Below are 23893 nucleotides of genomic sequence, written 5' to 3' on the forward strand. Positions count from 1 at the left end.
AATTAACTATTTTCTCAAAAGAGAGGTAAAAATGCCTCTCTTTTTCTGGCATGCATGTTAGAACATCTTTATGACTTTATCAGTTTAGAACTTATGAGAATCTCTCCAAATTAAAATAATAATATATTTTATTTAGTTTAATTTATTATTTAACTTTTATTTGTTTATAATATTTAAACTAATTATTAATAAGTTTTGAGAGAGTTTCCGAGAGCCTCTCGTTTCATATATGTTTTCTAACCTTTTTAGGTGAGACTCCGTTGAAGATGTCTTTATATACTTATACAATTTTAGTTCCCATATTGCTATTTTCCAATACACTATATAATGTTTTTTTTTTATCAAACTTAAAGTTCTTAATTATAATCCTTTATCTTTTGGAAAATTGGAATTACTTCATTTTTCTACTATACTTTCTCAACATGTACCTTTTCAAACTGATTTCGATATATGCAATACCCGGAAGAAAAAGTTAAACAAAAGACTTCAAGCTGAAAAAATGTAAATTCATCAAAATAAGTAATTTTCGCCACAAACATAATATAAAAAAAAATGATAGGAACATAAATATTTGATATGCAAGTTATAGAAAAAGCTGGGCTTATATACAAAGTATCTACAATCTAAAAACAAGAGTTTGACCTAAACTATATTTGCTAATACGATGATGGCCCAATAGGGTCCAATATAGTAGGAACCTAAATATTTGATGTGCAAGTTATAGAAAAGGCAAACTTCGGCCGACAAGGATTTAGGGTTTACTTTACAGTTTTATAAATATGCCAGTATAAAAAAACAAAGAAAAAGCAAAGCAAAGTTATATGCCCATGAGTCCTTGACTATCAGAAACTAATTAGAGAATAGAGATGGCATCGTTGAGAAAAAGAGAGAAATCGAAGAGAAGAAAAGTCAATGATGCATTAAGAGAAACAAATATCATTGATGATTTACCTGAGAGCTTGCTCTTGGCTTAGATTTTCTCCAAGCTACGTAACCTTAGAGATGTTATTCTATGCAAAAGCGTGAGCAAACGATGGAAGTCTCTGTTATCTTCTTCTTCTTCTTTCCACAACACTCCGAGCTTGGCTTTAATCCTTAGTACAAATCCTCAGTGTGCTACAAACGACATATGCTTAGAGAGTGGGAAAGGATTCAAGTTAAGGAGCTATCTTGATCCCGAGTTTGATTCTCCGGTTTCTGTTCTAGCCTCCTACAAAGATCTCTTGCTATGCATGAAGAAAGCACATTCATGGTCTAGCACGCCAACACAACTCTACATTGTGAATCACGTGACAATGCAATGGACCCGTCTTCCTAAATGTGGCAATAGGATTAAGATCGAACACTTTCCTAGCCGGTTATCATGGAAGAGCAGGTACTATGTTGTCATGATGCTGGAATCTACACCTTCTATGCTTCGACTTGGCGTGTTCGATTCTGAGTTCGGTAACTGGAACTTTAATTTTTTGGAGTATCCGCCTTGGTCACAATCTGGATTGCTTCTAACGCAATCCCAACTCCCAAGCCTTGACTGACGTTCAATGGAGTTGTACATTGGTTAGCCGAGAAGGGGCCTATCGTAGCTTAAAACCGTAACTATAAGCAAGATATGACATTCATGCATCGTTTACAACTCATCAACTGTTCCCAAGAGATGCGTCATGCTTATTATGGTGGCAAAGCTGCTGTTACAGAGACCTTAACCGTCTGCATGGGCCATCTACGCATCATTCAGCTCGTTTGCCGTTTCCCGGTGACTCGGTGAGTAACTAAAAATCTGTATATATTGAAACAAATCTAATAGTCAGAGATTATCATAAATTAATGTTAATTTTCTCTCTACATTTTTAGATGATCATCACCGTCTCTCTATTTGGACACTCGTGGATTACAGAATATCATGTTATATATTGCATATGATTTCATTCTTTTTTTAAAAAGGTCAAACTTTTTTACAAGATTCGGAATTAAGCATTGAGTAGGTTAGGGCCTACGAAAAATTCAAAAAAGGTATTCTCTTATTTATATGATAGTAGAATAAGTAATTTCTTGAAATCCTGTATTTAGACATTTAAAAAATATTTTCTTTTGAATTTCTAAAAGATCTCACGAATTTAACCTCAAAATTTGGTAACTTTTATCTATTAATCTTAAAATATCAAAATTTTAGTTTATAAACTTTTGATCGCTTCAAATTTACTATTTATGTGCAATGAGATAAAATATTTGTTTCAAACTTTTCAATATTCTTTTGTTAATGTGGAAAATGATAAGTTCTAAATTAAAAATATAAAACCGTTGATCGGTTTAAAAAATCAAACATAACCGACTGGTATAAACCAGCACCGATCAGTTACAGTAACTTTATTCACTCGTTGAAGATGTTACGCTGACCAGGACCCCTCTGAGTCTTCTCTAGCTTGTAATTTTGCTTTGTGCTACCACTATCGGAGCCTGTAAAGTCAGTTTCTAGTGGTGAGCGGTGTAGTCTTACCCGCATAGTCTCACTGAAAAATTTTCAATCCAAATTTTAAAAATAATTTACAAAGTTTTAAATCGATAGATAAAATAAATTGAATATTAATTGCTAAATAAAAATATCTTTTTATTATTTATTTTTTTAACGCAAAATTTTGAATAGTGGTATAGATAAAATATGGAGGGTTTATTTAATTTTTGTTAAATTTAATTTTTGCATTAATAGATAATGCATGACATATACATTTCTCAAAATGGTATTACTACTTAAATAATAAAGATTTAAAAAGGGAAAAAAAAATTTGACCCAAATATATTTTTTTGGTCAACTTACTATATATGACATTGATGACTGAGAGTATTCAGCAACTGTTATATAGGTTTTACGACTATAAATAAAGAGTCTTTCACTCTATTTTCTTAACACATAAAAACCAAAATTTAAAAGAAGAAGAGATGGCGATGATGAAGGTAATGTTGATGGTGGTGATGATGATGGTCTTGGTTGGAACCATAATAGTAATAGGTGAAGAGTCACATGCGGATTGTTTGAAACGGTGTCAGCAACTGTGCGTTGATAAGCCTTTGGATAAGAATTGCGTCCGCCAATGCGTCTTTTTTAATTGCGGTCCTCCTGCTCTTCCTACCAATGTTCATCATTCTAAGTATAGTATTCTTTTTTCTTCTATACCTTTGGTTTATCGTCTTATCGATAATAAAATTTAATTATGTATATGCTAAAACTGACATGGTTTTTCATTTTTTTGTGATTTCTAGCAGGATGAAGGCTCCACAAAATCATGGAATTAGAGGATAGATTATTATTGATTTTTAGACCAAAAACATATAGCTTTTAAAGATTAAAATGATATAGAGTTTTTGTTCGTAAGTCATAAAACACTTGGATGTTTAGATGTGTTCTTGGCATGTTTGTTTCTACAGATTTTTTTTTAATACATGAATTCACAGTTCAGTTCGGCGGATTTTCAGTTTGAGTTTATAAACAAAATTAAATTGATCAGATGAAAATATACCATATCAAATGTCAAGTTACTAAATGGTGCAAAATCCAAAGATACAGTATTAGTGGTGGGTCTATTTGTGACCTCTTAAAAAAAAAATAACTCACTTCATTAATCCATTTTAATCACACAAATGAAAGATTTACTTATAGTCCACTAACTCACTCAGACGTACAAAAATTAACCACCATCTCTTAAATAAGTCATATTTATATCATCCGTTTTATTTTCAAAATTTCAAACAATCTCAAATGACACACAAAAAATTACTATACAATTGCGTGTATTATTCAAACATTTGACCAATTTGATATTTAAAATTAAACAGAACATTCAAACTGGTCAAATGCTTGAATGTTTGAACAATGCATTCAAATGTGATGTTTAAAATCACGGCTAATAGGAACTAAAATCCAGATTTAGATCGGTTTGTTGTCCAAAACCTCGAATTGTCGAGGCGGCCCATTAAAAACTAGTGCACTCGAATTTTCTTCAGGTATTTTCACTTTGACGCGCACACACACTTTACATCACCACATCAGCATGTAATCAATTAAAACCCACATCCATCAATCATCATTACCTAAAATTTGCTAAATTAAACTTCAACTGTTTCTCCATTTTGTTTGCCGCCAGGCTACGCTATTGAACTTCAATTGTCCAGTTAGATTTGTTTCTCTTCTAGCATAATCTCATGCATGTACATTTATATATGTGTACTCTGGCAACTGACTTTTTTTCTTCTTTCTAACCTTCAATATAAATATTATATGAAACTTGAAAGTAATTATATATATCAAAAGAAATCTAATTAGAACCATTATAAGTAATAAAGAAAAATGTTGACAAAAACAAACTTGCAAAAGTAATAAAGAAAATTTTAATATTTTTAATTATAGTCTAGTCAAACTTTAAATTAATGATTTTAACTTTTCTGGACATTAGTTTTATATATACTACACACACACCTATGACAAAAAAGACATGTATACGTAAACATACACTTACAGGGAAAAAATTAAAGGAAAGAAACTAAAAAAAAATGGAGATGAAGAAATGTAGTATGATCATGATGATAATGATGATGGTGGTGATGGCATCCATACGAGGAGGAGAAGCAATTATAATAAGAACAACATGCAAGCAAATGTGCATCGACCAATGTGGTGGCCGCATCACTGTCCCTGAGACCCCTTGTCTCCGTAAATGTCTTCACGAAAAATGTGGCTTTCCAGCTCCTCCGTAATAATTCGTAACCTCGTATATATTTACGTATATTGATCAAGTATACCTTTTAATTTGTGTTGACTAATAATTTATATTTATCGCGACATTGCAGGATGGAGGCTGTAGGAATGGAAAACCTCATAGGATAGATCCTCATATCCTCAGTTTACTTTTCATAAGTTATTGTTGTGGAAGGAAAGAATTACAATAATTAAGAGTAATGAACAAAAACTCAGTTTACTTTTCATAAGAAATTTTGATGTGTACAATGATTTTTTCCTATGATCATAAAGATTTCCGAGGCCAAAATTAGGGTCAACATTCATTCATATTGGATTTGAACCTTATTTTGATCCTTATAAAGACTTTCTTCGATCGATTTACTTCATCCATATTTTATGGCCCTTTCTCCTTCGACAACAACGCATTAATTCTCAGGACGGGTGCGTTGCAATGTAAAAAGTTCTTTCGAAATATTTCATCCGATTAGTTTTCCTCAAAAGTATTAGTTTCAATTAAATTAAAGATAATAGCCTAATTATAAGATAATAGCTTAATTATAAAGCCAGCCAGATTACTTCAAGTTGAAGTAATCAAGCAAACTATCTAACACTGATAATTCGTTTAAGCTCCGATGCTATATATCTAGCACATGGTTAATGCTATAACAAGTTAACACCCTCTGCATGGTCCAATATCTATAAAAATTCTAAACAGAACAAATTAATGTACAAACACAGAACAAAATAATGTACAAAACACATTTTTGTCCCTTTTGCTTACTTACACAGTAAACTCATTGTCTTATCTACTCATTACAGGTTTTATTGAATTAATTATCAAAAACATACGCACCCATTTCTACTGATATATAGTGAAAATACTCTAATTTATTATTTTAAAAAAAAAAACACTTTGCAGGTCTAAAGTGAGCTAGGGACGTGAAAAAACTGAAAATACATATTGAAACTAGACGAAGGAATTGTTATGTTCAATATGTATTTAGTGTTAATTAAAAGACTAGTTGCTTGAAGGAAGAGAAGACATGCAATGATGCAATGCAGAAAACGTAGTTAATGCATTAAAAGAGTCTTTGACTCTCTAAAGTGTAACCGTAGTATTCGGTTTTGTCAGCTCCTTCGGCTAACTAATTAAAATCCTAACGGTTCAATTTTCAACCTTTCACACACTATTCAATATTACTATTTTCCGAAAAATTGGTATGATAAAAATAATATTATTGTAACTATATTGTAAGTAAGGGTTTTGATTTAGAGCGATTAAAAATGTTATAAATCAAAATAGTGATTGATGCCAAACGCGTATTAAATCAAACGTTTGCCGATGACTGAACTACTTTCGGTAAACGAGAAACCAGACAAATGGGCCTGTCTCAGAATAGCCTTTTAAGGAGCCCAATAAATTTGGACGTAGCACGATATGAAAACGCCATCGTTTTAAAGTTCTCATCACGATGGTTCGCGTTTTGAAGCATATTTTCGAAACTCGAATCAAAATTCAAATGGCGGGCTAAACTTCGATTCAGTCTCTCTCTTTCTCTCTTTGGTGATGGAACAAATTAGCAACATCGCTGGTGGAGACACAACGAAAGAGACTATGGCGTCTCTGGGTCTCATCTGTGAGAAAGATATTCATGAACAGCGTCTTAAAATCGATTCTTTCATCGCTTCTCCTTTCCGGAGATCGATGAACTCTTTAGTGGAGCGAGCTCAAGCCACTGCTCAAAGCCAAGGTAAAATTCAAAATTCGCATAGTACCACTCAGTTCCGTATGACCCAGATCGTAAATTTCACACTTTTTTACGGTTTAGGCTCTGTCTCTCTGAAATTAGGGTTTTAAAATTTCGACATCAGACTGGTAAAATTGAGCGGTTCTGTGAAATGTTTCTTTGATTTTACAGTGGAACTAATGAATTTGAAAGCGGATCTGAGAGAAGCAGAGGATGAGCTAGTTAAAGTGTTGGCAGGTATTATTACCTCAAAAGCTTGAAACTTTGAACTTAGTTTCTTAAATCATAAGATTCTCCTTGGTGTTATTTTCATGCTTACATACATTGTTTTGCTGAGTTTGGATATCTTACTGTCTTTGGGATGTTATATGTTTGATGTTTAGTGAAAACCCGTAAAGAGGCACGGCAAATGGGGATAAGAGATTCCATTTCTGCAACACAATCTAGGATTGAAGTACTTAGAAGAAATTTGCAGCTACAGAAGTCAAAGAAGGATGATTCTGTGAGAATTATCTCCCAACAGTTGCAAGGTATCGTTATATAATTCTGAAGTTCATTATACATACAAGTTTCATGAGTCAGCTACATGCTTTGGGATTTTGTAAAGTGAAGATATCTATAAAAAGTACTCTGCTTGTTTCAATAAGAGATCACATGAATCACTGAAGACCAAGCTAACATATTTCTTCCAATAAAGCCTTGTCAAAATCGAAGGACAACGCTGGTAAAGTCACCGAAGACAAAGCAGATATTCATGAAGCAATCTCTTGGTATAATCATGCTCTCGGTTTTCACGTTGAAGCTGGACATGGTAATAGAGACATTTTGAGTTTGTAACAATCTTAGTTCTATATTACTAAACCTTAGCCCTAAAAGAGCTTTGTTGTTTTAACTTCTCTTACAGGAGTTAAATTCACATTCACCAACATTGATGCAAAAAGGCCGACCCGCGAATTTTCGTTCACAGTTCACTATGGAAATGACATCTACACACGTGAGTATATATATGTCTTCTTGAAGCAAGCATCAACTACATTATAATGTTTACAAAAAAACCTAGTAATATGAACTGTTTACAGTCGTTTACTTATATGATCATCAGTATTGGATAGCGATCTGCAATTGGATTACATCAACGAGATGGTTCAAGAATTGAATAAAACCAATGACCTTTTCAGATTTGTTCGTCTGATGAGGGAGCAGTTTCTGAAATCCACTTTATCTGGTAAATTGTCTCAAGCCTATCCTTTTATAACCTCTATCTCCATAAGTGAGAAATCTTATTTTCGATATATATAAAAGTTGAATATGACCAAGACTTGTGTTTTATTGGATTTTGTCAGAGCTGCCAACACATTCAGGACAACTGCAACAGGAAACGTCTGCCATATCTGCTTCAGCTCCAGCTATATCATTTTCCACTGATACAAACATGTCAACTCCAGAAAACAAAAGATCTAAGGTTCAAGTGAATCGGCGACAAAAAAGAGGTAGCGAATCACCACTCCTAGCTCCTGTATCCACATCTGCCACTCGCCGTTCTTCTCGCTTTAAGGTACTGGATACTCATTGTGTTCTTAAATGTTACAACACCAAACCAAATTCAAAATATTTGTTAGATACTATAGTTTCCAAAAGTAGGATACCAGAACCTATTTGCATAACAACTGGACATAATAATGTTCTATCTGATTAATAATACTTAACTGATCACATGGAGCCTATAGTATTTAACATACAACTTATATAGCAACTCTAACTTGTTACAGGGTAAGAAATGAAGGTGGAGCTCTGTTTTCCTTTTCACAAGCATCAAGGAATAAACTTAAGCGTAGATGATGCTGCGGAACTTTCGACAACAACAGATTGTTGTTTGAAATTCCTATAAATATTAGAATGTCATTGTAATCACGCTTATTGACAATGTTGATTTCTTTACTAGTGTGGATGCTATGCTTATACACCAATCGATGATGGAGCTTGTGGGACTAGATTTTAATCGATGTAATCTCGCGCTTCTCTATTTCTAGATTTCGTTAGCTAATGGATGCTTGTCTAGCTTCATTAAGATTGCGCATTAGAGATAATGATGGATACTTGAGCCATAGATTGTGCATTAGAGATGTACAGTTTATGCAATTTTAAAACTAAAAATATAGCCACAACCATATTTTCTATCTTAAATTAGACAAGAAAACAAATCAAACACCATTCTCCAACTCGTTGTTCCTCTTGAAACGACTCTTCACCTCGCTCATGAAGGCGAAGAAGGGATTTGGTGTAGCCAACGCGGGAGAACGAACATGGAAAAGTATAAGTGATAAAGGTCTTCCAACATGTTACAATCCCCAGCAAAACTCAGAGTTTGATAATCTTTGCAACATTCCAAGCTGTTGTGAAGCCCGAACTTGTCTTTACGCAAATTAGTAGACCCCAAACATGAATGCATCTTGCACCACATGTACATTGTATTAGCATCAAAAGGGTTTATTGCCAGCGGAATGTAATCAAAACCAGTCTCACTACAAGCTAGAGATATTTCAGATACTATTTCCCATTCCCGGCTCTTTAGCCTCCATACACGTAACTTATGCTCTACATGTGCATCATCTTTGTCTTGGGAGAAGATGTTCATGTACATGATATATCCTTGAGATGTTGTGCAAACTCATTTTAAATTTGGTGGTTTCGTTCCACCGTCAGGGAAAGGTGTAACTTGGCATCGATCAGATTCCGTGCCAGTCGCGTAGAAATCATGGAACACAACAACCTCTCCATAGTCGTTGTTGTAGCCTATCCAGTAAAGGTTTCCATACAAGCTAACAGGGTTGTAATCTATCAGACCAGACAAAGTGAGATGAGATTGGAGGGTTTTGAAACTCCATAACCCTGTCTCGGATGAATATATCAGTAAACTTATGACATCGTCCAAGTTACTTGTATCCATCAAAACAACTTTGTAACCTAAAACGACGTGATCCTCAAGTTTTGTGACAAGCCCAGAGGTTAAAAAATAACCAACTGTTGGAGGAGGCTGAGGGATTTCGACACATTGTCTTGAGATCGGATTAGCCACATAGTAAGTTAGTAATTTGTTGCCAGAGCTGATCAAAATCAATCCAACATGAGTGTAAGCCACGGCGAGTGTAACGTTTGGGAATTGAGTATTGAATTTGTGGGTTATGAAAGAAGAGATGTAAGAACTTAGAGATCGTGGAAGACCCCAAGTTTCGCATTCGTAGTGAGCCACGACTACTTCAGGTAGGACTCTGCAGAGGATTGACCATGAAGAATGAGAGTTTTGATGGTGGGTGTTGAAAAGTTTGCGGAAAAACGGAGATTCTACGAGCGATTTCCATTGCTTGCAAACTAGTTTTGAAGTGGTGATGATTGTTAGTGGTAATCTCGCAAGTATAATTGCCCATAGATCATCTGTTAAGAAAATCAAATCATCTCCTTCTTCTTCTTATTCTCTGTCTCCATCCCAATTGAGTTTTGAGTACACGACTTTACTCTGTTCAATTAAAGTTATCAATGTATATTTTAATGATTTTTTTTTTCTTTGTAATATTAACAATATTGTTGAATCAATACAATTAAACTAAAATCCATGTCTCTCCAAACCTGACACCTAAGCAAAACTTGGAGAAGAAAATTATACTTTTACATTCGAATTGGTTTGTTAGTTTTAATTTTTATTAGTTATGAGTTTTGAGGAAGATTTCTAGGTTTTTGTTTTGGCTCTCTTACTGTGAAATTGAGATGGATTTTGAGATAAGCCATGATGTGTTTCAAACTTGAAGTTACTTTGAATATTGGTGCAGAGAAGAGTAATGAGTTGTACGTAGAAGAGTCTAGAAGTCTCTAATTCAGCGCATTGTTTGCTCTTCTCCTTCACGCTTCTTCTCGCATTGAAGCTTGATCATGTTGTTTCTCAGTCATGGTGGTTAGTTTTTTCTTCTTAAGTTGTGGCCTGATTTTTGTTTTCTATTGGGAAAGGTTTGAATTTATCGACTGAATTCTCAATTATGCAAATTCTCTTCTTGTTAACCCAATTTCTGTTTAAAAATTGGATATTTGAGTTTTATAAGAACTGTGATTATCTAAAAGTCAAACTCTTTCTTGTTAGAATTTGAGTCCATGATTAAATCTTATGATAGATATATGTTAGTTCGTGTGTAAAGTGTTTGAGTTAACCATGACTTGTTATGAAAGGGTGTGAGTAAGAGTTGTGACTTGTTGGATAAGACACAACTGTTACGATCGGGTAGGTTTTGTCATGAAGAAAACTATATAAGTGCAAGTGTTGTCCTAGTGTAAAGTTGTCGAGAAACCAACAAGTTTCAGATTCAACAAAGAGTAATTTTGTTCTTGTCTTCTTTACAAGAGAAGAGACAAATGTCTCTTGCTCTGTTTTTATTTTTTTCTCTCAATATTCCAACATTTCTTAGTTTTATCAATTTGATTGTTTAATTGTGTTATATAATCTACTTTATGGTTTTATACTTTTATGGATTATTGATTTTCCTATCTTCCAGGGAGTTTTTGGTTTTGGAGTAGTCTTTTTCATTTACTGATGTTCGCACGCACAACCATTAATTAAAGGTAACGATCGTCATGGTTTTAGATTGGCATTCAAAGAATTGTTATTGAGTGAAAGGAAATTTGGTAGCTATGCCGCGGGTATTTTTTGGAAACTATAAATCGTTGTCAATTTTTGTATGTAAGTGTATACACAATATTTCACGTAATGTATCCAAACTCTTGACGTTATACCACTTGAATGACATGGATTTGTTGCATTTGTCTAAAAACAGATGCAGTTTTAAGCAAGCCAGAACAAAATCTTCTACCCCGAGAAACCGTATTCTCGGAAGATTACATCGTGCATCCTCAAAACTCATGTTAACATGGTAAAGCCAAAATCATTTTCTAAAAAATTAATTGAAATAGGCTAAAAGGTTTGCTGCAGAAATCTAAAAACAATTTCAATTGTTCAAACTGAATCATTCGTCTAATGCATTATTATGCAAGTTAAGCAATAAATAAGAACAAAATGCTGACCCTGAGAACATTAAAATTATGACCTGGCTTTTCAGAACCATGTTTTATTGATTTTGGGTAGTTGCAGTATGCTACATTATTAATGTTGAAAATGGTTTGTAAATTTTGTTATGCTCATATATATTTTATCTATTTTATTTATGTTATATAATGGGTTAAAACGCTTTATATAGTTTGATTGATTACAGTTTGGAAAGTCTCTTTATTTGAACTTTAAAGGCATGTATAAATTTCTTTGTCTACCTATTACTTTGTTTGCAAAAACACCTAATTATCATGCTATGTCGTTTGATAAGGACTTTGTGCTTATTTAAAGTAAATGTAACCCACAGCCCACAGACATGAAAAATGGACAAAGTACTCATAGTTTAGGCACGTGAGTGATGTTTGAATAATATCTTGCAAAAGAAAGTTAAAATGAAACAGAACGTATTTTGTAATCATATGAAAAGAAAAGTAAGGAATTTTCCATTACTCTCTCTCACTTCTCTCTCTCTAATTCTCACCAAGAACCCAGAATTGAGAATAAGAATCTATAGATCATTATGCTCACCTCTCTGCTCTTGTTTAAGTGATGAGCTGAATCTAACAAACGTTCACACGTGTTAACACCCACACGTGCGACTTCTTCTTTATTCTCTTCAAAGCCTCTTCTTGAACTAGAAGTTTCTTTTGAACATGTATAGTCCAAATACTCTAGTTGCTTTAGAGTCATTGCCAAACTTGAACTTGTTTTATCCTTCTTCTCTTTCATTAGCTTGAGCAAGCTGAAGCTTCTTTGTGCTTTCTCCAAGCTCCACTTTAAAGTTGAATCATACTCAAACATTTACTGACAGAGGACTGATTCATAGAATATTTAACATCATAAGGTAGTTTTGCTACTGACATCAAATTTTTATCTTTCAGTTGAGTTTTGATTACAGTCATGTTTGTGTTTCTGAGAGCAAAACTTGGAGAAGAAAATTATTTTTATTGTTTTTATTTTCATTCGATGTCGTTATTGTTTAAAGTCTCTAACAATCTCTAGATCCACAGATGATCTTCTCAATAATAATGGCGGTTCTTTTGGCCCAAGCTTCAAGTTTGCCAAAGAAGACTGTCCAGGTGATTTCAATATGATAGGGACTAGGGATCAAATATATATAATACATAATACATGATACGGAAGTGTAATACTATTGATATATTTATTAAAATCCCAAACTAATTAACTCTTGATATATAACAGCATGTGTAACACTAAAAATATATTGATAGTTACGTTTGTTTCAAAATCAATTACAGAGTTCGGATGGGGATATTGTAGACTGCTTCGACGTGAGAGATCAGCCTTCATTGGATCACCCACTATTGCAGAATCATGAAATTCAGGTTATTTTTTTTTCTTTCTAAATTCGGTTTAGGTAAAACTGTAATAACTTTAAAACAGTGACGTTTTTTACGTTCCTAATGTATTTGTCGTATTATACTCATATTTTATTATCTTGTTCTAATTTTTGTTTGTTTGTTTTTTCATTCAAATTAAGGGCGCACCCGCCACAGGATTACCATATATGATCAACAAAGCGGGAAAAAGAAGAGTTTGGCAGGTTTGGAACCAAAACGGCACCAGCTGTCCTGACGAAACTATACCCATAAGACGTAGCGTGGTCGGGGCTAAAAGATTTAAGAAAAAACATTGGACAGATGTTCGAGTCAATCGCCGAACAGTTCCATACGCCGCTGAGGAGGGACACGAGGTTACTTTTTTAATAAATATATCAATATACACATGCTGTTATTTTTTTATGTTGGACTTTGAATTCATTTGACCTTTTAGTTTTGGTTTAATTTGATGTCAATAATAGTACGCGATTGGAGAGGTGGTATATCTGCGGGGAATATATGGAACAGTGGCAACTATGAACGTTTGGAATCCATCTGTAGAACATGGAACAAACGAATTTAGTTTGTCCCAAATTTGGCTCGTCGCTGGACATTACAACGATTCCGACCTCAACACAGTCGAGGCTGGTTGGCAGGTAATTTTACTGCTTCTTTTCTTCTCTCTCTTTTTTTTTTCTCTATATTATGATCACAATTGTTCGTTTACTGCAAAGATGGACAAATGAGTAAAATTAGTTTTTGATTTTCCCATTGTTTAGGTTTTCCCGGATCATTATCATGACAGCCAGCCACGACTTTTCGTCTATTGGACGGTATATAGCTTGCACTTTCTTTCCTTGATTTAATAATAGTAATAATATAGAGTAAAGCTAGCAGATAGTATATATATATAATATATATGCACACATTTGTTATGTTATTTTTTAATAGTTATCAGGAATTGCAGGATAAAGAATCTTAACTAATGACGAATTGTGTCCCTCACTATTTTATGTTCTACTCTTAACAAATGAACAATGAACTAGACACACACACACGATATTGTTCGGTCGAAAGGTGCGGTTCGGCTAGTAAAAAATGGGAATCATAATTGATTCGCTGACACTTGACCGAACTGATGCGTATGCTACCTCTCGATCAAACGGTAAAAAAAAAATAAAGAACAATTAACTGGACATTTATTAAGACAAAAGGCATATATACTTTATACGAACAATAAAACTTTTGTGATATACGGTAAACACTAAAGTTGTATCTCATGTCCCTTTCAAATATGCTAAAATATTATGAACTTGTATTATAGATACTTCTAATCAGTCTTGTTATGATTATGAAAATAATGTGTAATCTTGTAGAAGGACACATATCAGAAGACAGGGTGTCTCAACCTCGAGTGCCCTGGTTTTGTTCAAGTCACTAGCGAGTTTGCCATTGGCAGTGCATTCTCTCCTACATCTTCTTACGGCGGCAGCCAGTACGACATCACGATGTACATATGGAAGGTATGCTCGGCCCCTGAAAGTTAGTGGTCACTTGCTTTTTTGTGATTTTTTGTAATATTTTGTTTTCATTGTAGGATACTAAAGATGGCAACTGGTGGCTGAGCATTGACTCCTCAGTGATTGGGTATTGGCCGGCGAGGCTTTTCACGCATTTAGCTCACGGGCCGGCGACGTTGGTACAGTGGGGAGGCGAGATTGTAAACTCTCGCAGCTATGGCCAGCACACTACCACACAGATGGGCTCGGGACATTTTGCAGAGGAAGGCTTCGGCAAAGCAGGTAGCTTCCGAAACCTGAAAATTATTGACTACCTCTCGTACATGCAACCAGTCCAAGAGTTCATCCTGCAAACGAAGAACCCCACATGTTATACTGCCATAAAGGGATACAGCGAGGAGTGGGGGAGTCATTTCTACTACGGCGGACCGGGATATAACGCCCTGTGTCCATAGTGTTTGGACATTAGGATAAACTTATTTCTTTATGATATATGATAAAACTAGAGTTTGGAGTGTTTAATGACGTTAAATAAAAAACTAGAGTTTGGATTTCATAACATTTGGCTTAGAAGCCATGACCAATCTTCCAAACTATAACTCTTCTTACGATATTGACTTAATAAGTATACAAGGATATAAAAATGTGTATGCCAATATAATCAAATCGGAATTATGGTTTAGATTAAGAAAATATGCGATGTAAAGATGGTCTTTTATTTCATGGCATTTTTATAATAAGAGAAACTACATGGTGGTTCTCATAGTTATAGATAAAAGTTTTAATAGACCATAGTACGGATCATCAGTTTTAATTAATAACAACAACATTTTTTAGGTTGAGAAGGAGACACAGTATAACATTCTCCTGCCGGGTACCCCGATGATAGGCAGTCCACATTGCATTTATGATCATCATAATAAGATGTACATGTATTAAAGCATTCTAGGCCATTGATCTTTGCTTTGATCTCTGCACATACATACACAAACTCCAGATAAATTTAACTATAACACGCACATATATTTACAACATGCCAAATTATATTTTTGATAATTCATATTCTTTGATAATCTCTCAAAATTCTCCATGCTATATATCGCTTTTAAAAATTTATATGATCAAAGCTAGCTAAATAATGTAGTGGCAATCATCATAATATTCTTAAAAATACCTGATGCTATAGCGTTTTGTGGGGACGACGAAATAACCAATAAACCTACAAGAAAGAAGGTCACTAAGATTTTTGTGAAACCCATTCTTTTCTTATTTTTTTTGGTTTTGAAGTCTATTGAAGAAAAACGGTGTACAATTTTTAGATCTTAAACAAGCCCTATTTATAGAACTATTACTCTTTGAATTGAACTCATAAATCCCAAAAAATCTCATTATACCACTAATTCCTAACTTTTGCCATAAAGAGTTCTTTCATATTTGTCAACATCAGATTTTGTGTGAAAAAGTTTTGAATAAGCATTAACATAAAAATATTGGGATTGACCACGTATTATTTACTTCCAAAATAAACTTTTTCTTTGTTTTTGAATATTTTTGGTTTTGCTATAATTAGCCTTTCATATTTGTTAACAATATATAAACATTATTGTATATATTTGTATAAACAATAATTTTATCAAATTATTAGCTAGTGAAATATCATAAAAGTTTACATCTTTTCTTTGATAAAGATGATAAAAGTAGACCTAAAACTGCAGCTTTTATTTTCCCAAAAATCTCAGTATTCTCCTTAACAAAAAAAAAATCTCAGTATTTATACGACTTTTTATATTTCTTACCATAGATAGTTCTTTCATATTTGTCAACAAAATCATATTTTTGGGTAAACTAAATATCTTGGGTCCAAACACGTATCATTTGACTTCCAGAAAACAATAGATCGAATGATACGTGTTTCCTCAATCGGAATAAATACAAGTTGACTAAATTTTAAAAGGCTAAAAAAATAGACAACGACAAAAAATGATTTTCGATATCCGGATGCATGTTTGGATGTGGGATTGTTTTTGGAAGATGGGATTTGCATTTTCGAATGATACATGTTTCCTCAATCGAAAATATATAGTTGACTACATTTGAAAGGCTTAGAAATAGACAACAACAACAACAAAAATGATTTTCAATATCCGGATGCATGTTTGTATGTAGGAGAAGTTAGAAGCGTTTTTTGAACATTATAAACCCATATGACTTTATATTTTAAAAATTCGGATGCATGTTTAATTCTTGTACTTAATCATACCCACAAAATTATTTCAAACTTTAACCTAATAACCCTAACTAAGCAAGTTATTTTCACAAAATATTTTTGTTGTATGGGCGAAATTTAGAATTGGTTTTTATTCCGTCTAAGATTAAAATTACAAAACAGAGCAAACCTCAAGAATCCAAAAGCAGAGCTATTGTATGTCACGGGCTACTGAATTTGGTTGTGGTGACGAAGCCAAAATTACAGTGACTGGAAACATTAGTATGATCAATCTGATCAAGATTATAACGGTAGAATGCTCACTTAGCTGATTGCTAAAATGGCCGCAGTATAATCTAACCATAATTCAAACTTCTCAATATTCAAATCTCTGAGACTACGGACGTCCATAAAATACAGTTGAATTCTGAGGTTGTACGGTTATACATCATTGGAAGGAAATAAGCTCTAGCATGGATGAAAGCTAATCCCGTCTAATGCCTTGCTATCCAAGCTCCACTACAAAAAAGAATTGAAATTGATCCATGAGGAATGGACACTGCATTTAAGGATTCCCATACGTAGTTTTGCCAATTCTCCCAGAGCTTAGATGTAACTGATGCAAAGTAAAATATATAAATTTTGTACTAAATGAAATCCCAATGAAATTATTGCGTGCACAATCCATTTTTCGTTATTTCCAAAATTACTTACAACATCAAACTTTGAAATATTTAGAGATGTCAAATTTTGTTTGAACCATCTCTTTATATAATCTTAATATGTTATTTGTTATAAGGATCATAAGAGTAACCCTAATGGTAAGGGACCGTGAGGGTCTCTTCCAAACCTTTTAATCATAAATTTTGAAAATTTTAAGTTTAAGAGTTTCAGTTGGTCCCTTAATTTTTTATTCGTCCAATGGTAGAGCCCTTAAGTGGGTTTCTTAAAAAAAAAATTATTATTAAATTAAAAATAACAAATATTTTAAATGGATCGCATCTTCTTTGAAATCGTTCCATAACTGGATGTGTTCCAGTTCACGATCTCTTTCAATATATGCTCGTTTTGTTGTTGACTTGGTTGGTTGAAGATCAATATATCGATGTAATGTTTCAAAAAATTGATCAAACGCTGGAATGTTGGTTGACGATCAATATATCGCTGGTCTAACTCTTTCTATCATATAATATATTACATTTAGTCTGCTGCATTCTATAAATATTTTTAAAATAACTGTTTAAAAAAATTAAGTTAGAGTATTTATAATTTTATCTTGTTAATATTTTTTATATTTATGATATTGTTTGAAAATGTCAAGTAAAACTATTTTCAAATGTTCCAAATTAAATATTTTAAAATTCTATTGTATTATATTTATACATTTCAGAAAGACAAATATATGAAATTCAACTTCTTATATGTTACTTAGTCTAAACTTTTGTTGAATTTCTTTTTGTTTAAAAGAAATATTTTACTCAATTCTGAATTTTTGACCCGTTATAATTTTTCTCCATAAAATACCATCAAATGAAAATTTAAAAGTGTAAATTAACTCATGTTATTAAAGACAAAACAAGTATAATGATTAATAACAAATTAATATGGTAAGTTAGATATCACATCTTATATGTTAATTTTGATTGGTTCTTCTTTTAAAAAATAAATAAATTTATTATTTTCGTTTTTATAATCAAATTAAATTAATTAATTTATATAAATTAGTATTTGACTTCTTTAGGGGAGAGGGATATCGAATCTTGCAATATAAATCTACAAGAAAAAAAAGTTAGAAGACAGGACCGTCCCAATCCACATCTACGTTGAAGCCCTTGAGATTAAATTTTATTACATCTTTTTAGTATTTTATTTAAATAATTAGTTATTTTTAAAAAAGTTTTTTAAATAATTAGTTTAGAGGTAATTAGTTAAGATGGTTTATTTATGGAATGTATAATATTAGGGTTTACTACAAAAAGTTTTCAAATCTTCAGTTTTTGTAACTTTATCCATTATCTATAAAAATGTAGGCAATTCTAAGAAATAAAATATAAGACTCAATATTGTAACTCCATACGAAACTTTTTAAATGATTATGAACTCTTTCTTGTTAGGATTGTTTTTTTACTATTTATCAAAAAATTATAAACATGACTTATTTTTTATTTTGTGGAATTAATCTTTAGTTTTTGAAAATTAAGAATAAAATTGCAAAAAATAGAGATCTGGTACCCTAATATATAGTCAAAGGTCCTCCAATGAAAATAAAAAAGAGGTGATCAAAAATTATTTTCTGTAGTTTTATTAAATATATACAAAAATTAAGGCATAACTCAACTACTAACTGTCAAAACATTTGTTTTTCAAAAACATTGATGAACATCATTTTTAATCGTAAACTAGTCGTTAACGGCTACGTTACGACTATATTTACGACTATTTGATTTCCTGACTCTCAATTTACGATTATACTGTTTAATCGTAATGTGGTGGTAAACAACCATTTAACGACTATATAACGATTACTTTTGTAGGCGGAAACACTCTGTTTTCTTGTTGTGCTTTTTATGTACAAGTTTGTAAAACAACTCACAAAAAGGTGATACTAAGCATGAAGAAGCCGTCTCGTATGAGACACATTAGCATTGGCATTATCAGATAAAATGCCAATCCTCGTCAGAGTCTCAAATTTTGTGTAACTTGTCTCTTCTCCATGTCCACTTCCGCCTACAGATATGAGATATGAATCTTATAAAAGCCTCACATGCAAAAAGTAACTAAGGAAAAGGGAGAGATAAAACAACATTGAATGAATGATTGTAACTATAGTACCGGTTCTGTGGCTTCCCTGATTGGTGGAGTGTCTTCACTAGGCACGTGTATTAGTTGTGAAAGTTGTCGTAGTAACCCATTCCTGTAATTGAAGGCACAAATAAGTTTTTTTTTTTTTGAAGGTACAAGTAAGGTACTCCATAATCAGATAAGAGAATGACGAGGAACACCAAAGAGGTTTAGAAAGAAAAAGTTACCTTTATAATCTCAATAACTCTTGGTGTATTAAAATCCAGCAGAAAGTTTGGCTTATAATGGAACTCATTGACTTTGAGTTCGTCTTCAAATTGTTATCCAGACTCACTTTTAGCGAAGGTTCTTCACTTAAAAAAAAAAATATGAATCATTAATTCACTCAGGCCCGGCTCACATGGGTAGGACGGAGGTGCGACCGCCAATTTGTGTGTAATTAAAATTTTAGGTTTAATTTTTTCTTCTTTTCTGGGTTTGCTTTACTAATCTCTCTCCTTTAACGGTCACACGATACTATTTTATGAATCTGTATTTTTTTTTGCTTTCTCAAATCTCAATAAATTCTTAACATACAAAAAAAAAAGAGAACCAGAATCGATGCTCAATCATCTTGATTCTTGTGGCTGCAACCACTAATTGTAACTTCGTAAGTTTTGAATCAAGCAAAAAGAACAGAACTTGAAGTAGATCTAAATTTTGTCTTTCTTCGAACACTTAGTATATTCTTAATTTATTGGTTAATCGTTTTCTTTATGAATTGTTTATTGTTCTAGGTGCTTCCACTTGAATTATCGTGACATCAATTCTTGTTAATTGCAATTACCACCGCTCACTGCCTCGACTTTGTTAATCCAGGTGCTATTTTGACTTTTGATCATGGTTTTGTGTGGAGATGACAAAGTAAAGAAAAGAAAAAGATATGCATTATTTATTCAATCTCAAAGAGGGGCTATGGATAAATTTGTTAAAAAAGAGGTGATAATGCTAGTGTTTCTCAACAAACCGAAAACGTGAATGATTTAAATGATGGTTCCAAACTTCCAATAATAATGTTCCAAATGCATTTGAAAGTTTTAATGTTCATGAGCAAGAAAATATTTCCTTGAGTATCGATAATGATCCTAATAGATTGAGTGAGCATGATAATGTGTCAAATGCATCTTTACATGAAAGTTTGAATGGTAATGAACAACAAAGATTTCAGTTTAATACTTTTGATCCTAGACATTGGGAAAATCTTGATAATAAAACGAGAGATGAGTTAGTTGCATGTGGACCTAAAAGAGAATTTAATTTGACTTTTCCTCTTGATAAGTATTATAGACATTTCTCATATCAATATTATTCTAGAAAATTGAGTAATGGAGAAACTTGTGATAGAAAGTGATTAGTTTATTCGAAACATGTGAATAAAGTTTATTGTTTTTGTTGCAAGTTGTTTACTTAAGTGTGCTAGCAAATGATGGATTAAATGATTGGAAGCATCTTAGCGAGAGACTTAAAAAGCATGAGATAAGTGTAGAACATATGGCTAACATGAAAACTTGGAATGAAATGCTAGTTAGATTAGAGACAAGTCAAACTATTGATAAAGAATTACAAAGAGAAGTTAGAAAAGAGAAAGAAAGGTGGAGGCTTGTTTTGATTAGAATTATTGCGGTTATGAATTGTCTTGCTAAACAAAATTTAGCTTTTCGTGGGTCAAATGAGAAACTTTACCAAGACAGAAATAGTAATTTCTTAGATATGATTAAATCCATAGCTGAATTGATGTAACAATGCAAGATCACATTAGGCGCATTCATTCTCGTGAAATACATCATCATTATATTGGTCATAATATTCAAAGTGAATTGATATCTCTTTTGGCTCATAAAGTTCAATTTTCTATTAAGAATGTCATAACAGAGGCCCAAATATTTCTCAATCATTCTTGATTGTATCCCGGATGTAAGCCATCAAGAACAAATGACTTTAATAATATGATGTGTAAGAATGGTAGATAGAAAAGTGAAAGTAGAAGATTACTTTTTAGAGTTTCTTATCGTAGATGATACATCCGGATTAGGTCTTTTTGAAAGAATAATTGATGCGCTAAAATCTCTAGATCATAATGTTAGAAATGTGAGAGGTCAAGGTTATGATAATGGGTCTAATATGAAAGGAAAGCATCAAAGGGTTCAAAAGAGATTGCTTGACATTAACTCAAAAGCATTATATATGCCTTGTGCTTGTCATAGTCTAAATCTTTTAGTAAGTGATATGGCTCATTCTTGTGTGAAAGCTAATTCTTTTTTGGAGCATTGCAACGAATAATATATGTATTATTTTCTAGCTCTACAAAAAGGTGGAAAATTTTGCTTGATCATGTTCCTTACTTAACTATGAAATCATTTTCTAATACTCGATGGGAAAGTCGAATAAAAAGTGTCAAAGCTATTAGGTTTCAAGCTCCTCAAGTGAGATTAGCTTTAATTGATCTATATGAATCATGTGGTGATGCCATAACAAATAGTGAAACGGAAAGTTTAGTGAATTCACTTGAGGATTATGAGTTTTTACTTGGTATGAGTACATGGTATGAAATTTTGTTTGTCATAAACAAGGTAAGCAAGAGCTTACAATCCAAATCTATATACATTGATAGTGCTGTAAAACAATTAGAAGGTATAATCTTATACTTTAAAAAGTATAGAGATGAAGGATTTAGTGCTTCTCTGAAAGTAGCTCAAGGTCTTTCCCATGATATGAATGTTGATCCTATATTTCCAAGTAGGCGTCGTGTCTTTAGAAAAAACACTTTGATGAGAATGATCATGATGAAGAAGCATTATCGGTTGAAGATGATTTTAGAGTCAATTATTTTCTTGTTGTTGTGGATATGGCAATTTCTTCGGTAAAGAATAGTTTTGAACAAATGATGACTTTTAAAAGTGTATTTGGATTTTTGTTTGATTTATTGAAATTAAAATCACTTGATGAAGGTGAATTAAAAGAGCATTGCATTATTTTTCACAAAACATTTTCTCATGAGAATGTCTCGGATATTGATTTAAATGATCTTTTTCGGAATTAAAAGTTTTGCAAATGACTTTATACCAAGTGTCAATGACACCTAGTGAAGTGCCTGAGTTTGTAGAAAATGTAGGATGTTATCCCAATGTTTCAATCGCTTATCGAATCCTATTAACAACACCCGTGACGGTGGCTTAGACCGAGAGAAGCTTCTCAAAATTGAAGTTATTAAAAAATTATATGAGGTCCTCTATGTCTCAACAAAGGTTGAATGGTCTAGTTATTCTATGCATTGAAAAAGTTAGTGATGAGGACATAAATTCAAACTGTACTGAAGTTACTCGGGTTCCGACAATGTATCAACCGCCTAGAACAAGGTCCGGTTCAAAGACGATGCGGGAAGAATTCAACAAAGCTGTGGAGAGTTTGATAACCTATAGAGAAATGGAAAACACCATCAATCAATTCGATAATCTCACTCTTTGTAGTAACAAGCTTAAAGAACAAGAAACGGAGTCAACGGAGCAACAAGTTACGGTTACAACTCAAGACTTAAGTGTTGCCCAAGCTTTTGTGATCCAACAAGTGAAAGGCCTCTCCTTAAGACAAACGAAGCCCATGTTCTCTTTGTCATCACTCCAAGGGACGCCATTTAAGGAATGTCCGTAGTGGACGCTTCCAAGGTCGTGAGCTTCCTCTCCAAACTAAGGTATGCATTTAAATCTTCTAATTAGCTGTCAACTTTCCTTTCTTTTGCAGGTTGGGTTGAAATTAGTCTAAGTTTATTTTGTCATTTATTTCTCAATTATTTGTTGCCTTTTTCTTCTCTTTTTCAAGACCCTTGAAGGTCAACGCTGTCGACATATTAATAAGGTCCATTGCAGCCATTGTAGTTCATATTTTTGCTTATTATCAATAAAGAGAGAATTTTCTTTAAAGTGTTTACGAGTTCACCGGTCTTGTGCGGCTTCCCCCTTGATCGTGAGTTCTTTGACTTATTACAATCTCATCATCGATTGTGTGGCGTCTTCGATCCATTCCACCTATTAGCTGAACCAAAGAGAACCGTGTGGTCCTTTGTACCGGCTCCGCCATCTACGTAGAGAGTATCGTGTGGTCATCTACTTGGATCTTATATCAGTTAGTTAGAAAGCATAGACTTTGACACTGTCATTCATGACTTTGCGTTGACTAGAGTTCGTCAAAAGCGTTTCTTTATTTCAAATTAACTATTGTGTTTTATTTTGTTGTTTTAGATCCAATAGAAGAGGATGCATAAGATATGAAGCAATTTAAAGTAATGTGGTATTGATAAATGAAGATATAGAACTTAAAACATGATTATATGAAATGGTTTTTGTTTTAGCATGCTTGAAAAAACTCCTTTTTGTAAGTTGCCGTAAGGCTTCTCGATTGTTTGAGCCGGGACTAAATTTACATG

General features: G+C 32.9%; 6 protein-coding genes, 2 long non-coding RNA genes and 1 pseudogene across 9 annotated transcripts; 7 read left to right on the top strand and 2 right to left on the bottom strand.

Annotated features, from left to right (window-relative positions):
- The first annotated feature begins 1050 nt into the window (after positions 1-1050).
- Positions 1051-1330, top strand: AT3G07905. Its single transcript, NR_141366.1, has one exon. It is a non-coding gene; the product is annotated as an other RNA (long non-coding RNA).
- A 1577-nt stretch (positions 1331-2907) lies between these two features.
- AT3G48208 (Plant thionin family protein) lies at positions 2908-3507 on the top strand. The gene is made up of 2 exons (NM_001339358.1): positions 2908-3143; positions 3256-3507. Exons 1-2 carry the CDS (start codon positions 2935-2937, stop codon positions 3293-3295), a joined length of 249 nt encoding a protein of 82 aa, NP_001319708.1. The 5' UTR covers positions 2908-2934; the 3' UTR covers positions 3296-3507.
- Positions 3508-4542: 1035 nt separating this feature from the next.
- AT3G48209 (Plant thionin family protein) lies at positions 4543-4746 on the top strand (the record flags this gene model as incomplete). Its single annotated transcript, NM_001084789.1, has 1 exon — positions 4543-4746. The coding sequence occupies one exon, from the start codon at positions 4543-4545 to the stop codon at positions 4744-4746; it is 204 nt and encodes a 67-aa protein (NP_001078258.1).
- A 1466-nt stretch (positions 4747-6212) lies between these two features.
- On the top strand, positions 6213-8647 carry AT3G48210 (kinetochore protein). The gene is made up of 8 exons (NM_114691.4): positions 6213-6480; positions 6649-6714; positions 6861-7007; positions 7175-7288; positions 7382-7471; positions 7580-7702; positions 7821-8032; positions 8247-8647. The coding sequence occupies exons 1-8, from the start codon at positions 6297-6299 to the stop codon at positions 8256-8258; spliced, it is 948 nt and encodes a 315-aa protein (NP_566900.1). The 5' UTR covers positions 6213-6296; the 3' UTR covers positions 8259-8647.
- Positions 8648-9145: 498 nt separating this feature from the next.
- On the bottom strand, positions 9146-10419 carry AT3G48220 (F-box protein; the record flags this gene model as incomplete). Its single annotated transcript, NM_114692.1, has 2 exons — positions 9146-9746; positions 10376-10419. The coding sequence occupies 2 exons, from the start codon at positions 10417-10419 to the stop codon at positions 9146-9148; spliced, it is 645 nt and encodes a 214-aa protein (NP_190405.1).
- A 1554-nt stretch (positions 10420-11973) lies between these two features.
- On the top strand, positions 11974-14982 carry AT3G48230 (carboxyl-terminal peptidase (DUF239)). Its single transcript, NM_114693.3, has 8 exons — positions 11974-12410; positions 12577-12645; positions 12826-12912; positions 13068-13280; positions 13389-13562; positions 13686-13739; positions 14283-14429; positions 14504-14982. Exons 2-8 carry the CDS (start codon positions 12577-12579, stop codon positions 14879-14881), a joined length of 1122 nt encoding a protein of 373 aa, NP_190406.2. The 5' UTR covers positions 11974-12410; the 3' UTR covers positions 14882-14982.
- A 113-nt stretch (positions 14983-15095) lies between these two features.
- On the bottom strand, positions 15096-15736 carry LCR48 (low-molecular-weight cysteine-rich 48). Its single transcript, NM_001035753.3, has 2 exons — positions 15601-15736; positions 15096-15398 (listed from the first exon to the last, which is right to left on the bottom strand). The coding sequence occupies exons 1-2, from the start codon at positions 15683-15685 to the stop codon at positions 15241-15243; spliced, it is 243 nt and encodes an 80-aa protein (NP_001030830.1). The 5' UTR covers positions 15686-15736; the 3' UTR covers positions 15096-15240.
- Positions 15737-20196: 4460 nt separating this feature from the next.
- On the top strand, positions 20197-20474 carry AT3G07915. Its single transcript, NR_141367.1, has one exon. It is a non-coding gene; the product is annotated as an other RNA (long non-coding RNA).
- A 141-nt stretch (positions 20475-20615) lies between these two features.
- Positions 20616-22787, top strand: AT3G48235 (annotated as a pseudogene; the record flags this gene model as incomplete). Its single annotated transcript has 1 exon — positions 20616-22787.
- Positions 22788-23893: the final 1106 nt, after the last annotated feature.

The sequence above is a fragment of the Arabidopsis thaliana genome, chromosome 3 (assembly GCF_000001735.4).
Source record: "Arabidopsis thaliana chromosome 3, partial sequence".
NCBI classification, from domain to species: domain Eukaryota; kingdom Viridiplantae; phylum Streptophyta; class Magnoliopsida; order Brassicales; family Brassicaceae; genus Arabidopsis; species Arabidopsis thaliana.